Raw genomic sequence first — 18,936 nt, 5'->3', positions numbered from 1 at the left:
ATCTCCATGGTTAATCACTGCAGCGATAAATGATTTTTTGCTTTGTGGCTGGAAGGAACATGTTTTGCAGTCTTGACTACAGCCACTCTGCCCTGACATTATCATGAATAATACTACTATGGAGGCCCAGGGATACTCATTTGAAATAATTTATTTATAATACATCCTTGCACCAGAGTTGTTCTACTATGAATGTTTCCAAATATATGGCAAAATCAAATGAAATGTGAGTTTAGGTCTGTTCTTGCTTTTAACTTTAGTGAAATGTTCAGCCAAGAGAAGTTACAACTTGGCTGTGCTATGTCAGGGAGACCAAATACAGTTCAGCCTTTTTGAGGGAAAACAGTTTTATAAACATAAACTGGCAGTATCACTTGAAAAAGCCCACTGTGACTGAGGAGATAAGAACAAGACATCACCCTTCCGCTTTTAATGGCTCATGTTTTTTCCTTCTGCACTTTAAGCACTATATTTTAGAAGTCTGGGGCGGGGGGAGAAAGTTGTAGCAGCAAAAATGATTCTATTAGCAAGAAAAACAAGTTGGAAACAAGCAAAGATTATTTCTTTGCAAATGCCCCTTGCATTTCTTTATTTATATAAAGACTCACTGAATCAAAGATTCACGAAGGCCTGGGGTCTGTGTGTTTGACCCCCAGTGACTAAGGTCCATGTGCAGGCTCACTGAGGCACGGCGCTGATTGAGAATTGAAATGTTTATTTAAAACAGAAATGCCAAACCACTCCACCCTCAACCTTTCAAACATCTGGCTAACAATAAGCTAATTCTTCAGCAACAATGTCAGAGCAAAGGAGTAACTCAGGTTATACTATAATGCAAAAGCAATACTACTGGAAAACTTAAAACACCTAGCACTACATAAAGAAGAAAAGTAGGACACAATTTAAAATTAGCTACAGAAAACCAGTTAAAGGCATTTCTGCTGCCTCACCTTTCACTTCTTATCTGATGTGTGGCTGCCACCTATGAACTGGTTTCTGTTTGCATAGCTTTTTGGTGGGAAAAATCATATGGCTGTCCCAGGCACAATTTGGGAAAGTGCAAATTGCCTCTAAGGCACAGAACTTAGATTCTCAGCCAGATTAACAGCAAACCAAGACTTCCCAAGGGAACATGCTAGAGCAAACGATCCCAGCGTTCCACTGCTGGAGAGTGACTCCCTCTCTGGAGCCAGGGCTCCCACCCTCCCTTCAGTGCTCCTTCACCCCACGGTCTCAGCAACGTGCCCATGTCCCTCGGTTCCATGGCACAAGCAATACTCATGATTAACACCCAAACTGACCCTGCCTCTCAGGCCTGCTGAGATGGTGAGCATAAGGGATACAGGAACATGAAAGGCCAGTCAGTCCTTAAAAAAAAAAAAAAATCAAAGTTGCATTTACACGATGAACCAAAACCCATTGTTAGGGTTTGTTGCAAACCCCCCAAGTCCCCAGAACTTGTAACTTTAATCCAGGGTTGGCCCCTTCCCTTATTTTAAGAAAAGGCTTCGGTGATTACATTAGTACCATTGTACTAGGCTTCCCAGAATTGAGAAAACAATGGGAATATCAAACCAAAGAAGATCCCATTGAGTAGAGTTGCCCATCCCCAGCTGTGGGGTTTTCCTGGAGCAGCAGCCTTCATACCACCAATTTTAGGGAAATGGCAAAATTTCCATTGCACAGGTCCTTCCAAAATATTAAATAGATATCAAACATTTACTTGTTGGTTGGGGAAAATGACAGATCATTTTAGCTCTTTCTAAGGAGGTAGGATGTGACAGTCATCAAGGCAGCTCATGTAAAGGTGAGCTGGAAACACAAAGCTCACCTCCTTAAGTAAAATCATCAAACGTTTCGAGGACACTTGCTCTCTTTGGAAGAGCTGGCTTGCTCCTGTCTACAAGGACATGAAGACACGGGGATTGGCTCTCAGCCCAATTCCTCTCAAAATTGTCAGGATCGTCCTATTCTGTCAGGCTTCAGGGACTACCAGGTTTTGGTGCTGGCTCTGGGCCACTCAAGTAGGAAAGATGATACAGATTCACTGATATGGCTTCATAAAACACCAAAAGGGGAAAAATACTGACTAGACATACAGAAAGGGAGTGGCTGGGGCTGCTGATGTCAAGATTAGAACCCTAAGAGCCACGAAGGCAGAGGCACAAGTAGCCTTCTCAGGGGAGAAGACTCAAGTCACTCTAGGTCCTCTCGAAGATGCCAAGCCAAGGCAGCTAAGGAGGACCTCCCCTCATGGTTTCCTCCAAAGTCCATTTCTTCTGCCCCATGGACTCAATTCTCTATGAGACGCTTCATCTCTCAAAAGGCTTTTCCAAAGCTAGGAAATCCCACTCTGACACTCCTGCTGTGTGACGAGGAGGGACCTGCCCTTCTTTCTCTACTCCTCACTGAAAAAGTTCCACTCAACTCTCAGAGGAAAAGCAACCTAAGCCCATTGTTCCTCCTAAAGCATTTAGCTGCACAAAGTAATTCAACTTTCTGAAAACAAGCTGGAGATTGACTCCACCAGACATACTTTCCTGGACTAAGGCTCCTGAGAGGGCTTCAACACTTCACCACTCTCCAGATGACCCTGGATGGGCCGCACCTGGTTGCAGCCCTCTTCAGCTTTACACTTTAACCTCCTCCACCCAGAGGTGCAATGCCTGGCACTGAATTCCCAAGGCAGCTTCCAATTAACGGTGAAAGTGATAAGTGGGATATAAGCTGCTAGCAGCAAAATGAACGTGAGCATCGTGTCTCCTCTTCAAAGGTGGGATCACCAGATGAGGTACAGAGCTGCTGTTGCTATGGCAGTCACTGAGGACAAAGCCAGGGCCATGGGGCCCTTCGTTCTCCAACACAAAACCACTCCTAGATCCTAATAGGCAGTGCTACTCTCCAAGTGTACATGGAAAGTGCTTCAGAACCTCCGCCTCGCGCTCCTTGTCTGCAAGTGAACAAAGCCAGGAAAGCACGCTCTGCGTTCAATAAGTGTGCTGTGAAGGTCTTTGGATCCCAGTTTCCTGGAGGCTAGACAGGCTCAGGAGACTAGAGGCTGGGTCTACAGGAGTCTGTTCCCAGGAGACACCAGGAATCTGAATCTAAGTCAGGCTTTGGATCCGTTTCCGTCTCATCCTTTGCTGTCTGAGTTCCTTTGGAATGCATCCCCACCTGTCCAGATAAAACACAGTTCCAGGTTAACTGCCACTTGGTTACGGCAGTTCAGGACTACAATTTCAATGCCAAGCGCTAAGAATGCGTAGCCACAGTTTTGTGAGCCCATACTACTACCTGAGTAGAGTAGGACTTTATGTAAAGTCCACTCCTGTACACTTGATGCAGGTAGGATGACCGAGTGTTGCAATTTGCCTAGGGCTGCAGGATTTTCTAGGATGCAGAATTTTCGGATTTAAAACTCTAACAGCCCTAGGCAAAATGGTCCTCCTGCCTGCTACTGCTGCCAATCACTCCATGCTTACCTCAAGTGTGTATATTACTTTCCAAAATACCTTCCCAGACATTATTTCATTTAATCCTCAAAACAACCATACAAGGTAGGTAGTATTATTTTCTTTTTTCAGGTGAAAACAAGGGCTCAGAGAAACAAACTAATTTGTGCAAACATGTAAAGCTGGTAAAGGAAAAAGCCAATGGTTCACAGTATTTATCCTAGTTCACTCTATACAGAGCAATACTATGATCTGTTAAAAATGATGCAAGCAGCAACACCAGTGAAGTATTTTTTACCAAAAATGCTTCGCTTGAATCTAATCAAGCCTTAAGTCTAGCTTATAGTTTACAGAAATGACAAGGTGACAAAAGAACAAGTGAAGCAACATCTCAAGAAAATAAGACAAAGTCAGAATGTGGGACATTCTGTTAACTGACTGACCCTGTTTCTTCTACAAACCAATGCCATGGAAAATTTTTTTTTTTTTTTTTTGGTTTAGTAAGAAGAATCACATTTAATGAGTTTCTTTCTTGCAGTTTCAGATGCTCAAGTACAGCTGAAAAAAATCTGAAACAGCTATAGCCCCATGACAGACAGATACAAAGAGTACTGCATTTTAAAAAAATGATAAAAAAATCCACACACTTACAGACACATACACACACACACACTCTCTCTCAAATAGACCCCCTCCCTCCCCACAAATGTACACTTTTTGGAATTAAATTGGGTTTTCAAAACCCTTCTTCCGCAAGATCGGAAGAAGAGAAAGATGAGAGAGAGGAGATGGGACTGTGGGTGCCCAGCCCCCACTCCCCACCAGGGCCGGGGGCCAAATGTTCAATGGTTGGGCCCAGGGCCATCCTGCACAGGATGCTGCCCAGTGCTGCTGCTGGGGGCTCCAGCAGGAACCCCAGCTCCACGGTAATACTGAATGCGTGCAGAGTGGCCAATGAACTGTGAGGAAAATTTTTTTTAAAAGGGGGTAGGAGTGGTAATGCAGGGAATTGTTTACATAAAAGAAACAAGAAACATCATGTAAAAGGAGGTTCTTAACTGGTTGCTGGTCTGATAAAAAGTTATAAAGAACATTTTTTTGTGTGTGTGGGAAACCTTGGAAAATTTGAGTGTCAACTGAGTACTAGATGAGAATTAAGAACACCAGTGTTATTTTTGTTAAGTGTGATAATAGTACTATGGTTCTCCAGGAGAATGAATGTCTGTTTTTGGATGTATGTAATAAAGTATTTAGGGCAGCTATGTCATGACTTTCATAATTTATTTGAAAATGGTTTAGCTAAAGAAAAAGAATATATACACACATACACACAATCCTATTTCAAATACACACAGATAAATACCAACACATATTTAAACATATACACATTTGAAACAATCACAGCAACATATTAACAACTGTTGAATGTAGATGGTGTATATACAGGAGTCCACTGAAATACAATGTTTAAGATTTTTCATAATAAGTAAAAGAAAAAGGTAACAAAAAAAACAATGGAAGTTATGTGATGAGATGATTCAATCCAGGTGCCTAAAGACAGACTGAGCTTCTGGGGTTAATTACAAAAATTACACCATCAAAAAATAAGTACTTGCAAAGAAGTAAGTCTATTTCAGTGACTGGTGTTTTGTTTCTGTGATTCTTCAAAACAAAATTAGAAACTGAATTATTCTTTTAATGCTCTCACCTGCTGCCCTCCTTCTAATTTCTTGTTCAGCTTCTGTAGTTGGGTAAAAATCTGAAGGTTTTCTTGTTGTAACTTCTGTTGTTCAGCCAGACACTTCAACACCAGACCCTGCAATCTCTCAACCTCCACCTGCAGAGTACTGCATGCACAGGTACGAGCCAAGGGTGTTCCCTTCCCAGCACATGTTCCTGCAGGATTCAGCCGAGGTGGCTAGAGAGACAGGAGAAAAGGGGTCATAGGAACTTCCGCCTGGATGCTACAGCTCCCTAATCCAATGTCCCTTCTATGTGCTACCAGATTTTACTTTTAAAGTAACAAGAAAAAACACACATACACATGAAGTCAATGTAAAAGAAACAGAAAACTTCTGGGATTACTGTAGAAGCTGGCTCTAACATCACAGAGCAAGGGAGCTCTCAGTGCCTCAGTTGCATTACGGTAAGGTAAAAGAAAAATCATCTATTTTGGAGGACTCTGTGAAATAATTTAAAGTCATTGATATCTTCCCAATTTAAAGTTGTGGGAGAATACACAATTTGGATTGGAACAAGTATGATCACAGTGAGGACACCATGATTCAAAAGGTCAATATTCATGAAATATAGTGGATCACACTTTGGAAGAGATTTAAGAGGTGCTCAATAAACTGCATCACCAAAACAATTCAAGACCGCTAACTGACAGAGGAATAAAAATGTTTACGTTGAAGTTTCAAAGGCCTTATTTCCTCTTCTGGGAAGCTTTTCAATTATGTTAGCCTGGATTTTTCTCCCTTTTTCTACTGTACTTTTTAAAAAGGGTCAACAAATGATAGCCATAGGCCAAATCCAGCCTACGGCCTGTTTTTATAAAATAAAGTTTTATTGGAACATAAACATGCCCATTCTTTAGGCATTATTTTTGGCTGCTTTTGTGCTACAATGTCAGTGTTGAGTGGTTACAAGAGACTGTATAGTCTGCAGAGCCTAAAATAATTATTATGCAGTCCTTTAGAAAAAGTTTGATGATCCCCAGTTTAGTTTTATTGAGATACTTACCACAATTTGATTTCTAACAAAGTTGAGAATAAATGCATTGCTCTCCCAATAGACTGCAAGTATTATTTCTGACATATACTTAAAACTCCAACCTACCCTCACAGTGTCATGAAAAACTGGACTTGAATTTTGGAATTTCAATTTTGGTACTTCTAAGGCAGAGAGAAAAACATCTACTTCTGTTTTCTTGACTACGCCAAAGCCTTTTACTGTGTGGATCACAACTGTGGAAAATTCTTAAAAAAGATGGGAATACCAGACCACCTGACCTGCCTCCTGAGAAATCTGTATGCAGGTCAGGAAGCAGCAGTTAGAACTGGACATGGAACAACAGATTGGTTCCAAATAGGAAAAGGAGCATTTCAAGGCTGTATATTGTCATCCTACTTATTTAACTTATATGCAGAGTACATCATGAGAAACACTGGGCTGGATGAAGCACAAGCTGGAATCAAAACTGCCAGGAGAAATATCATTAACCTCAGATATGCAGATGACACCACCCTTATGGCAGAAAGTGAAGAGGAGCTAAAAAGCCTCTTGATGAAAGTGAAGGAGGAGAGAGAAAAAGTTGGCTTAAAGCTCAACATTCAGAAAACGAAGATCATGGCATCCGGTCCCATCACTTCATGGAAGATAGATGGGGAAACAGTGGAAACAGTGTCAGACTTTATTTTGCGGGGCTCCCAAATCACTGAAGATGGTGACTGCAGCCATGAAATTAAAAGATGCTTACTCCTTGGAAGCAAAGTTATGACCAACCTAGACAGCATATTCAAAAGCAGAGACATTACTTTGCCAAAAAAGATCCATCTAGTCAAGGCTATGGTTTTTCCAGTAGTTACGTACAGATGTGAGAGTTGGACTATAAAGAAAGCTGAGCAGCGAACAATCGATGCTTTTGAACTGTGGTGTTGGAGAAGACTCTTGAGAGTCCCTTAGACCGCAAGGAGATCCAACCAGTCCATCCTAAAGAAAATCAGTCCTGAATTTTCATTGGAAAGACTGATGTTGAAGCCGAAATATTTTGGCCAATACTTTGGCCACCTGATGTGAAGAACTGACTCATTTGAAAAGACCCTGATGCTGGCAAAGATTGAAGGCAGGAAGAGAAGGGGACAACAGAGGATGAGATGGTTGGATGGCATCATCGACTCTACCGACATGAGTTTAAGCAAGCTCCGGGGGCTGGTGATGGACAGGGAAGCCTGGCATGCTGCAGTCCATGGGGTTGCAAAGAGTCGGACACAACTGAACCACTGAACTGAACTGAAGGCAGAGAGAAAAGACAGACAATCATCTGGGATAGAAAGGTGTGGGCCTGTCAGAAATACGAAAGGGTAAATACTTTCCGCAGAAGTCAGTTTAGCCTTGCGTACTTTTGCCTGGAAAATCCCATGGACAGAGGAGCCTGGTGGGCTGCAGTCCATGGGGTCGCTAGAGTCGGACACGACTGAGCAACTTCACTTTCACTTTTCGCTTTCATGCATTAGAGAAGGAAATGGCAACCCACTCCAGTGTTCTTGCTTGGAGAATCCCAGGGATGGGGAAGCCTGGTGGGCTGCCGTCTATGGGGTCGCACAGAGTCGGACACAACTGACGCGACTTAGCAGCAGCAGAGGCTTTAAACACTACTGAACAGGAGGTGTGAATTGATGCTGGGCAGCTGGGAAACAATGAAGCTAGCGGGAGACAGGGAAGCCAGGAGAATGGGGCAGAGCTTACAGCCACTGTTTATCTAGTCTTGATTTAAAGGCAAAAGCTCAGTTACCCAGGCTCCTGCTGGGGGCTTGTGTTCCAAAGGCGCTTCGGAAGCCATCTTGAGTCCTTGTAGCTCATCATATGGCAGAGTATCTTTCTCAGATTCTGAAAAAGCTGCACTTAGGGGAGATGGGCTGTCAGGCATAGGGATGAATTCTGCATTTTCCAGCTCCTATGTATGAGAGAAAGAACCTCATCAGTTCCGTCTGAGCCTTTTCACTTTCGTCTGGATTCCTTCCCGGCTGTAGCTTTCACGCTGGCTTGTCACCGGCTCCCTCTAGTGGAGCAGGACAGCTGTGGCTACAACACAGCTCGCCCCGTCAGCCAGCGTCCTGCCAGTCCTTCCTCTGAGGAGCGGATAGGGAAGGGAATTCACACTCAATTTCAAGAACACTTTTGATACCCAGTGTGATGCCTCAACACACTCAGTCAACAAAGGCTATTCAGTAAGTTGGGAAGCTTTAAGGTGATGGCCGTGAGGCTAACTGCCAGGCTGCTAAAGGCTGAAGCTTTAGACAGAACTGTGTGCCACTTCTTTCATTGACATTCCTAAGTAGCTATCAAGGTTAATATTATTTCAGAGAGAGCCTTACATCTACAGGTTCCCTCTTTTTTTTGGGGGGAGTTGGGATTTAAAATTTCTCTTAACTATAATTTTAAGAAGATTTTCTTTTTTAAAATGAACCATTTGTAAAGTTTTTTTTATTGAATTTGTTACAATATTGTTTCTGTTTCATGTTTTAGTTTTTCTGGCTACTAGGCATGTGGGATCTTAACTCCCCAATCAGGGATCGAACTTGCACCCCTGCTTTGGAAGGCAAAGTCTCAACTACTGGACTGCTAGGGAAGTCCCTAACTATAAATACTGACTCTAGAAAATGTGCAAATATTGATAGGCAAAGGGACATGATACAAATCAACAGTAATTCCATCACTCACAGGTAACCACTGTTAAGGCATTTTTCTACTATAAGGCATTCCAACTACCTTGATATTCTACTTCTACGAACCACAGTACAAAATCTATAAGCTTAATCTTTGCACACATGCATTACAAATACTTCTTTCAAGGAAGGTTACGTTAATTTCCATTCACTTAAGTAATATAGGTATGAGACCACCTTATCTTTTCTTGTCAGGAAGAAAAAGGATTAGAGATTTGATGATTTCGGCTCAGGTAGAAATCAGAAACCTAAATGCCTGCTGCAAAGCACTTGAGCAGGACATAGGAAACCGAGATCCCTCTCATCCCTACAGAGTTCCCATCACCAAAGGAACTACCTTTCGAAGCCAGCCAGGACAGGAGCTGCTGGCCCCACTGCTGATCCGCATGGCCTCAGTGGGACTGACGAGACCTTCCATGCCTCGGTCTGCTTCCATTGTTCCTCGGAAGCCTCCACTTGGATCAGGAGTTTCCGATTCCTGTTGACTGTCGTCTTCTTCTCTTCCGCCACCGCTGCCACCTCCTGGGCTAGAGCTCTGAACCACTGACAGATATGCAGCACAGAAATATAGAGCTTTGCTATGCAATAATATTTACCAGCTGACAGCCCCACCACCCCCTGGAGACTTTCTGAGAGTTGCATGAAGTGGAACAGCAACAGTGTAAGTCAGATACCTGGGGCTAAATTTCTAGTTTTTTATACAAGGTATTGTGTATCAGGATCGTTATGACAGTATTCACTTCTACTTTCCAAACTTGCTTGTACTTATGTTCAGCAGATTATCAATGTTCTACAGGATTACTGAATAATGACCCCAACCACTGCATCCACACCTTAAATATTCAGATTCCAACATCCTCCATAGAGGTTCATCTTATATACTGAATACAAAAGATTTTTCACGTTTGAGCCAAACACCTCTTAAAGTTGCCAGATAAGCTCACCATTAATTCCCTTTCTGGGAAAACAATAGAAGAGAGAAGTCCTCAACCATTAAATTCATCAAATTGTTTAATGACTATCTGTAAGAATTTAAAAAATATGAGGGCTTCCCAGGTGGCTCAGTAGTAAAGAATGTGTCAGGAAGATCCCCTAGAGAAGGAAATGGCAGCCCACTCTAGTATTCTTGCCTGGGAAATCCCAAGGATAGAGGAGCCTGGTAGGTTATAGTCCCTGGGATTGCAAAAGAGTTGGACACAACTTAGCAACTAAGCACAATAACAACAAAAATAAAAAATGTGATGGCTGGTTCTTGAATGTCACACAGCAGATTCCAAATTACCTTTAATGAAGATGAGCTGATGCAGAGTCAGGAAATGAAACTGAATTTTCAAATGGGCCAAAGAAAAATATAACTAAGAAATTTGCCAAAAAACAACAAAAAGAATTGCATGGTATCTTCTACAGTTAAATGTAAAGGATTATTTATTCATGACCGCCAGCTAACTTGGTTTGAGGACTGCACTGTGCCACACTGTGCTCGTATCAAAGCAGCACAACTGTAGATGCCAAAATAATCTCTGAAGCTTGCTTTTTTGTCTTAAATGGCTTTAAAAAAATTGTATTACAAAAAATAAGTTATATTACCACTGACATACACATAAGACTATTTATAACATGTGTAAGTTTTGATGCCTAACAAAAGAAACATATATGAATCTACCATGTGAAAGTACAATTACTTTCCAATATGGTAGCTTTTAGCCGTATTTTGTTATTTAAGTTTAAACAGGATTAAAAATTCAGTTCTTCAGTCACAAGAGCCACTTTTCAAACGCTTGGCAGCCACATGTGATTGGCGGCTATTACACTGGACAGCACAGATACAGAACATTCTGACTGTTGCACAGAGTTACGACAGACTGAATAAGGATATTGCTCTATCTACCTTGTGAATTCCCTTCTTTCTCTGGCATCCTACCTAGATATAACTACTCTGATTAATTTTGTATTTTTCATTTCTTCTTGGGGGGGGGGGACTTTATCACACACTTATGTATCCTTATACAATATATTATTTATTCTGCTTGTTTTTGAACTTTATGGGTGTTGTTCACTTGAACACATATAATATTCCACTGGATGGCTGTAACACACTCAATCAACACTTACTAATTATAATACCATTTGCAAGGCACTCTTCTAGGCAATGTGGATAAAATTATTGCAGAGAAAAGACAAAAATCCCTCCTCTTACAGAGTTTACATCTTCCAGATAACGGACATGTGCTTTTAATCTTATGTTTTTCCTTTAAATACTGTTCCAGTAAAACAAAGCTATAATAGAACAGCTGTGTTTAGCAAAAAGATACTTTATCATTTGTAACAGATATTAATATGGAAAAACAGATGCTGAGCAATGAGTTACTAAAGAAAACTAATAATAGGTATGATGTGTGTTTATGTCAACTAGAGTTTAACAAGTCTGGATCAGATTTTCAGCTGTCTTTTTAGAGGATTAATCTGCTTTCATTCTGGGTCTTTATCTGTTTGATTCCACAAAATATCCAGTTTTGAGACATCAAGGACTATAGATAGGTACTCTAGCAAATGGAAAACCAAAAGGAACACAGATTCAGTTTCCTAGCAAGGCCCTAAACAAGGGAACCATGAAGAAAGCAGCCAAGGGAAAAGTATTAGAGACCTTTGGGCTGATTTTCCTGACCACACTGAAAGTAAAGCCAACTTTTAATTCTGAGGGCCTGTTTTGAAGGACTATTTCTATAGATTAGAACACCGCTGGGAATACCATAGAAGTAAAAGGTGGCCAGAAAACGGCCCCTAGCATTCTAAGGAAAGGAACGGTACGTAAGTCACATTACAGTGTTGGGCTGGCCACGTAATTACTCCCACATGTGTGGTGGCAAAGATGTACTCTCCCCCTGACCACAAAGTAAAAGTCATAATCTATTGTGAAATCTACGAAAATATGCTCTTCCCTCTTGATCACTGTGCTCCTCATTTCCCAAAGATATTTCCTATTTCCTTTTTTTGGGAAGACTGCATGGAATTCAACCCCAAGATTCACACCTGAGAAAAGCCACTGGTACCTGAGATACTGCTACTTACCAGCTCCGATGGGTAAGCCACTGCTATTGGAACGGATGGTCTTAGAATTCAATACTTTCTCTGAGGAAAAATATTCAGTAGGTAAGCACTGTTTACAGCCAGAGGCAGGAAAGTCACAAGACTCGGATAGGGACTTAATCTAGGAGATAACTGCTATCTCTCACACCAGACAACTAATTACTATTTTAGATATAAATATTAGAAGCCAAGCACCACTAGCAACTCTAACTATAATCACTATGTGAAGTAGCAATTCTCCACCTTAACTATTCTTTGGAATTAGCTGGGAAGCTTTAGAAAGTAGCAATGCCTAGGTCCCAATCCAGAGGTTCCGATCTAATTGGTCAGGACAATGGGATTTCTAAAAACTCCTCAAGGGATTCTAATGTGCAGCCAAAGTTGAGAACCACTGACCTAAAACAATGAACTTGTAGACCTTCAAACAGGCCTTTATAATTTAGTTTCTTTTTAAAGGTGCACTGAATGTTTCTCACAAAAGCATGATTACAGATAAACTAATTAGTGGACGACCAGAAGTAACAAATTCTATGTTAAGGGGGCAGAGCCCAAAGTTTTCATGAGATAGTAAGTGACAAAGCTCAGGAAATAACAATGTTCTGTCCCTCCTACCTGATCACTGTTAGATTACAAAAGTAGCTTCTTTTCTTTAGGACACTTTTGTTTGCAAGAGTGTGACCCTCAGTAACTTAGGTGTGGGTCAATCCTCTGTCAAAGCCATCCTAACCAACAAGTGGAACCCTTACCAACAATGAGAATGGTGTTCCAGCCTCGGCAAGACAGGTCTGGGACATGATGCAAAGATCCAAAGATGGGCCGAGGCCATGAAGTGCAGATATCTGAGCCATGGGGTCTCTCCGTGGGGGTCATTGCCAAGCGACCATTACCGCCATTGCCCCAGGCAAAAATGTGATTATCTGTAAGAAATAAATAAATAGCAGAAAGTTGAACAGAACACTGGCTTCCCAACTCTTTTGGATTCCCCACCTTTATGCTCTAGAGCTAAAAAGATTTTTCGCCCGTTTATTCCGTTTATTTGCATAAAGCCTAAACACTTTCTGATGCCACCCAGATAAAAATGACCATCGCTTCTACACACTGCCATCCATTCATTCACTCATTCAACATTTTTGGTCATCCATTCAAGTATTTATTGGGCATCTACTTCATGACAAGCACTGCTTGAGGTGCTGGGAAGACAGCAGTGAACAAAACAAAGTCGCTGCCCTTGCAGAACTGACCTTCTAGTGGGGAGAGACTGATTAATTACTTTAGGTAGTATTAAGTGCTTTGAAGGAAGATCAACAATAAGGAAAAGTGGAAATAAACTATAACAGTGGAGTATCATTTCTTTAGATAGTGTAGTTAACCTGAGCAGACCTACTGAAGTGAGAGGGAACCAGGTCTATCCAGGGGAAGAGCTTTCCAGGCAGAGAAAACAGCTAAGTACAAAGCTCCATGTAGGTAGGTGAGTATCACAAACAGAGAGCAAGAAGTCCTCTGCAGGTGGAGCAAAGTAAAGGAGTGGACAGTGGCTACAGCAGAGGTCAGGAGGTGACTGAGGTCTGGGTCATATGGGCCACTGCAATGACTTTAGTTTTTATTGTTTGAGATAGGAGACCAGTAAAGATACTTAACAGTAGGTATTTAAAAGTATCCCCCAGGCTACCATGAGGAGAATGGACTGCAGGGGCCCAAGGGTGGAAGTACAGAGATCAGTTGTAGTCATGAACTGATGTAGTAGTGAAGTGGTTGGATTATTCAAAGATAATCTATAGAATTTGCTAATGGATGGAATGTGAGGTGTAGGACAGAAGTGTCATTTTCCGCAACAGGAAGGCTGCAGGAAGAACTGATTTGAACAAAAAATCAATTTGTTTTGGAACACAGTAAGTTTGTTTGAGATGCTCATTACCTCTTATCCAAATCAGGACACTTTTTAATGAAAAGGGGGTGCTATTAACGATTAAGCTCAGATAACAGGCATGAATCAGGACCAATCTGGGAAGACTGGGCTATAAATCCACCTTATCTTTAGACATTCTAAGTCAAGAGGCTGTTGAATTAGTGGGTCTGGGAGTCAGGGATGGTAATATAAAGCTATCAATGTACAAGGGAGGATTTAAGGTAATAACCTCACTCAGAAAATGGAAGGGATGGAAGGATTGAGCCCTGGACACTTTAAGCTTTAGAGCCGGACACTGCAATTAACAGCAGAGAACCTACCTGACTTCACTAATCTGTTTATATGTACATCTCCCCTACCCTACTAAACTATGAATTTCCTGAGGAGAGCAGCTTTCCAAGACTTTTTAAAAAAATTTAAGTATAGTTGATTTATAATATTTTATTAGTTTCAGATGTACAACTTAGTGACTCAAGAGTTTTATAGATTATATTCCACTTAAATTTACTATAAAATAATAGCTAAATGTTCCTATGCTATGCAATATATCCTTGGTGCTTATGTTTTATACATAGCAGTTTGTATTTCTTAATTCCATGCCCCTACATTGCTCTTCTCCACTTCTTCCTCCCCTCTGGTAACTACTAGTTTGTCCTCACTCTCTCTGTGAGTTTGCTTGTGTTATGTTATACTCATCCATTTGTTTTATTTTTGAATTCCACATGTAAGTGCTAATATACAGTGTCTTCCTTTGACTTATTCCACTAAACATAATACCCTCTAGGTCCATATATGTTGTTGTAAATGGCAGTATTTCATTCTTTTTAATGGCTGAGTAATATCCCATTCATTGTATATGTATATCATATCTTCTTTATCCAGTCGTCTTTTGGCGGACACTTGCTTCTATGTCTTGGCTATTGTAAATAGTGTTGCTATGAACACTGGGGTGCATGTATATTTTTGAATTACTCTTTTTCTTTTATTTGGAGATAAGCCCAGGCATGGAATTGCTGGATCACAGTTCTATTTTTACTGAAACTCACTTCCATATTCCCAGGGTCTAAAAGAGGATCTGGAGCATAGTACACACACAGTTGATGTCTGCCATGTGAGGTGATCAAGTACAGTTCAGAGAAGTAGAGGAACATACATCAATAGGTAATATGCCCAGTCACAGAATCTAATTCTAAAGTCATCATTCTGAAGTTTAACTTGAGAAGTACACAGATCTACTGAAGAAACATTCCCTCTCTAAGGCCCTATCAGAAAGTGCTACTGAATTTGCCACAGTATCTTTAATTCTCAATGACACCCTGATTCTGTCTATTTCTAACATTTCCAGTTATCTAGCATGAACTACGGAGAAGGCAATGGCACCCCACTCCAGTACTCTTGCCTGGAAAATCCCATGGATGGCGGAGCCTGGTAGGCTGCAGTCCATGTGGTCGCTAAGAGTTGGACACGACTAAGCGACCTCACTTTGACTTTTCTCTTTCATGCATTGGAGAAGGACATGGCAACCCACTCCAGTGTTCTTGCCTGGAGAATCCCAGGGATGGGGGAGCCTGGTGGCCTGCCGTCTATGGGGTCGCACAGAGTTGGACACGACTGAAGTTGACTTAGCAGCAGCAGCAGCATGAACTAATCAGTCTGTTCCCTAAAACCCCTTGTTTTGAGACAAACAACTCTGAAGGCTGGTTCACTTCCTTAAGTATTGTAACAGATCATTTGTCTGACACTATTGCTGGATCTCTCTTGTATAAATACCAGGCACAGACTGAAAGAAAACAAAGACATCTCTGAGCATGAGCAAAAACAACAACAAAAAAAGAGTCAACAGATAAGAAAATGAAACGTGTTTTGCTGTTCACTATTTACCAGAAAGAAGTGGCTACAAAAATCAAGGTGATACAGGAAGAGAGAAAAAAAGAAAGCAGAAGAAAGAGGAAAGGGAGTAAAGGGTAGCAGAAGTAACAGCAAGAAGATGCTGAGGAGAAGAAATAGCTGAAAGGAAAGAGAAGAAAATCCCATTAGACCAATTCAGAAAGTTGAGAGACACACGGTATACAGCCTTTTAAGTTTTAGCAATCCCTAAGGACATCACTGCAGTGCAGTGACCCCAGCCTAGCAGCAAGGTTAAATCATGATGTTCTCCTCTCTAGCCAGGTGGCACCAGTGGTAAAGAATCTGCCTGCCAATGCAGGAGACACAAGAGATAGGTTCGACTCCTGGGTCAGGAAGATCCCTGGAGTCAGGAAATGGCAACCCACTCCAGTATACTTGCCTGGAGAATCCCATGGACAGAGGAGCCTGGTGGGCTACAGTCTGGTGGGTCACAAAGAGTTGGACAAGACTGAGCACACAGGTGCACACACACATTCATCTCTCTAGCTACTCATCCAACATTTATTGGAACCAACATGGTGCTGGGCAAGGTGTAAGTATTTGATAATTCTTAAAACATTGTGCCAAAAAAGTAAAAGTAAAAAAAGTAGGAATTTAAGAGTACTAACTTGCCATTTCCTAGAAATCTAACCTTTTTACAACAAGCACTATCTTGGACACATGAATAGTTAATGAGGTTATACAAGCATAAAAACATGACCACCAATTTAACACAAATAAAAAAGTAAACATATGACCCAGCTATACATGACCAGCCCACCTCTTTCACACCCCAAAATTAAAATAGACCCATCTGTCCAGCAAGTTTGAAATAATGTGAACAGACTCACCATCAGTAGCAGCAATGGTAAACTCATCACCACAGGAGACTCTGATCACTTGTTTTCCACCTAAGGGTCCCCCCAGCAGGTTGATTCCTAGACGCTTCTTATAATTTCCAACGCCCAGCTGTCCACACTTGTTGCAGCCAAAGGTCAGCAGCCGGCCTCGCTCTGAGACAGAAGCAAAAATAAATAACCAGGTACAAATGGGTCATGAAACAGAGAAAAGGCAGACAATGCAGAGTCCTACAGACTAGCTTCTGGTTATTAAGAGTACACAAGTATAAACTGCCACATAAGCTCAGACCTAGGGCAGTTAGGAGAACTATGACCAATTAGATAGAGGGAATGACTCAATATTATATATTCTTTTAAAAAAATAATCGCATTTATTTATTTTTGGCTGGCTGGATCTTCATTGCTGCAATGGCTTTTTCTCTAGCTGTGGCGAGTGGGGGCTACTCTCTAGCTGCAGTGTGCGGGCTTCTCATCGCCGTGGCTTCTCTTGTGCAGCACAGCCTCTAGGGCGTGTAGGCTTCAACACCTACACACAACATCTGCAGCACAGCAGTTGCAGATCCCAGGCTCTAGATCACAGGCTCAGTAGCTGTGGTGCACGGGCTTAGCTGCTCTGTGGCATGTGGGATCTTCCTAAACCAGGTATGGAACATGGGTCTCCTGCATTGGCAGGCAGAGTCTTCAGAACTGAGCCACCAGGGAAGCCCTATATACTCTATTTTAAAGGTAGAAAATGGGTACTATTTAACTTAGAAAACTTATAGATGGTGCTAATTAGAGACAGTATTTGCCAGAAATTACAGGTATGGCATTTTCCTTAAGAAATGTGTTGATTATACATTTGTAATGATTACCAACAAAACATTTACTTGAACGCCCAAGATGTTAACAAAATAATACTTGATGATGTCAGGAAATAAGGAGAATACATTTAGTTAAGAGCTACTACTTGATAAATAAAGAACCTGAAATTCTAAGGCCTGTGCACACAGTTGTAAATCAACTCACCATCAAGAGCAGCAGTGTGAGTCTTGCCTGGGGCGATTGTACGGATCTTATAAAAGGACAACTGTTTGGCCAAGGTAAAGGAGGTGGTGTAGGGAACTTCGTGGTATGCCTGGAACAAGATAAGCAAAGACTCATGAGGTAAAAAATGGAGGGAAAATAGGCTGAAAATATTGTCAGGGTGACCAAAAGGACTTTCAAGCAAATCATGTTATTAAGAAGGTACCAGGTAACTTTTCATCTCCAACAGAATAAAAAAAGAAATAAGTTCAATATGTAATCAGAGAATTTAGTATGAGACTGGACTTTCTGACAACGGAAGTTTTAAATTCTTAAATTAGGGTATGCAAAACATGAACTCTCCATCCCAGAAGGCATCTATATAAGGACAGACTCATTGACATTTGTCTTGGTTATACACTGTGCATAGCTAAAAAAAGGAGGGCAAGGAATTAAAGAATCTTGAAGACTCTCTAGCCTATTAAGCTATCACTTTACTGTGACCTAATTTTACCTACAAAGTTCTCAACCTGTTAAAACCCACATCCCCTTAGATTAGCATAAAAATAAATCTTGTCATGTAAGTTTAACATTTCACAATACAATGCAATAACAAAACCCAAATCAAGTAATGTTAATTCTGAATATCTTTTCAAACTACATAGACACCCTCCCAAGACTTGCTCCAAATTTGTACTCTCCCATTTCACAATCACTACTTTAAAACACATTGCTTAAAATTAATTCCATTCTTTTCCACTGAGTCAGCAAACATGTCTCTTAATACGATTCTTCAGAAAAGGAAGAAAACTCATACTACCACAAAGAGAGGACTAGGGCTTAATATTAGAGGTGTATTTTATGACATGCTTGAAGGAAGTAATAGTAATTACATTTAATAAGCCTGTATAGGATCATGATTTGAAAGTAATCTTAAAAACTCTCCTGGGAGCTGATACATGGAAAAATGTTTCTTTTCATAATGTTAATTTTCTTGTGTTTATATTTCAGGGACAAGGTAGAATCTGAATTCCATCACTTGATTGTTTACAATCAACTAATTTATTGAGGTATAATGTACTGTACAATACTGTACAGCTTGATATATTTTTCTATAGGTATTATAAACATAAAAACTACCCAGATACAGGCCACTGCCACCATCCTAGGGTCTCTCCTATCTTTCCTGTTAATGCCTATACCCCTCCTCCCAGAAGTAACCACTATTTTGACTTCTGCCATAAGTTAATTTTGCCTTTAAACTTCAAACAATGGGCATCAGTGGGCTT

The 18,936-nt window shown here is 41.0% G+C and overlaps 1 protein-coding gene across 1 annotated transcript in view; it reads right to left on the bottom strand.

Moving 5' to 3' along the window:
* Nucleotides 1-698: 698 nt before the first annotated feature.
* The window catches only part of NEK9 (NIMA related kinase 9), a 37,548-nt gene continuing 19,310 nt past the window's right edge, over nucleotides 699-18,936 (bottom strand). The window contains exons 15-22 of the mRNA XM_006053893.4: nucleotides 17,651-17,759; nucleotides 16,634-16,795; nucleotides 12,736-12,906; nucleotides 11,972-12,031; nucleotides 9,240-9,445; nucleotides 7,969-8,130; nucleotides 5,161-5,370; nucleotides 699-3,174 (exon numbers count right to left, since the gene is read on the bottom strand). Coding sequence (XP_006053955.1) covers nucleotides 3,052-3,174; nucleotides 5,161-5,370; nucleotides 7,969-8,130; nucleotides 9,240-9,445; nucleotides 11,972-12,031; nucleotides 12,736-12,906; nucleotides 16,634-16,795; nucleotides 17,651-17,759 — 1,203 coding nt within the window. The 3' untranslated portion in view covers nucleotides 699-3,051. The remainder of the gene's footprint in view (nucleotides 3,175-5,160; nucleotides 5,371-7,968; nucleotides 8,131-9,239; nucleotides 9,446-11,971; nucleotides 12,032-12,735; nucleotides 12,907-16,633; nucleotides 16,796-17,650; nucleotides 17,760-18,936) is intronic.

This window comes from Bubalus bubalis, chromosome 11, assembly GCF_019923935.1.
Source record: "Bubalus bubalis isolate 160015118507 breed Murrah chromosome 11, NDDB_SH_1, whole genome shotgun sequence".
NCBI classification, from domain to species: domain Eukaryota; kingdom Metazoa; phylum Chordata; class Mammalia; order Artiodactyla; family Bovidae; genus Bubalus; species Bubalus bubalis.
The sequence above is the reverse complement of the archived record's forward strand: the minus strand, read 5'-3'. Positions and strand labels throughout refer to the sequence as shown.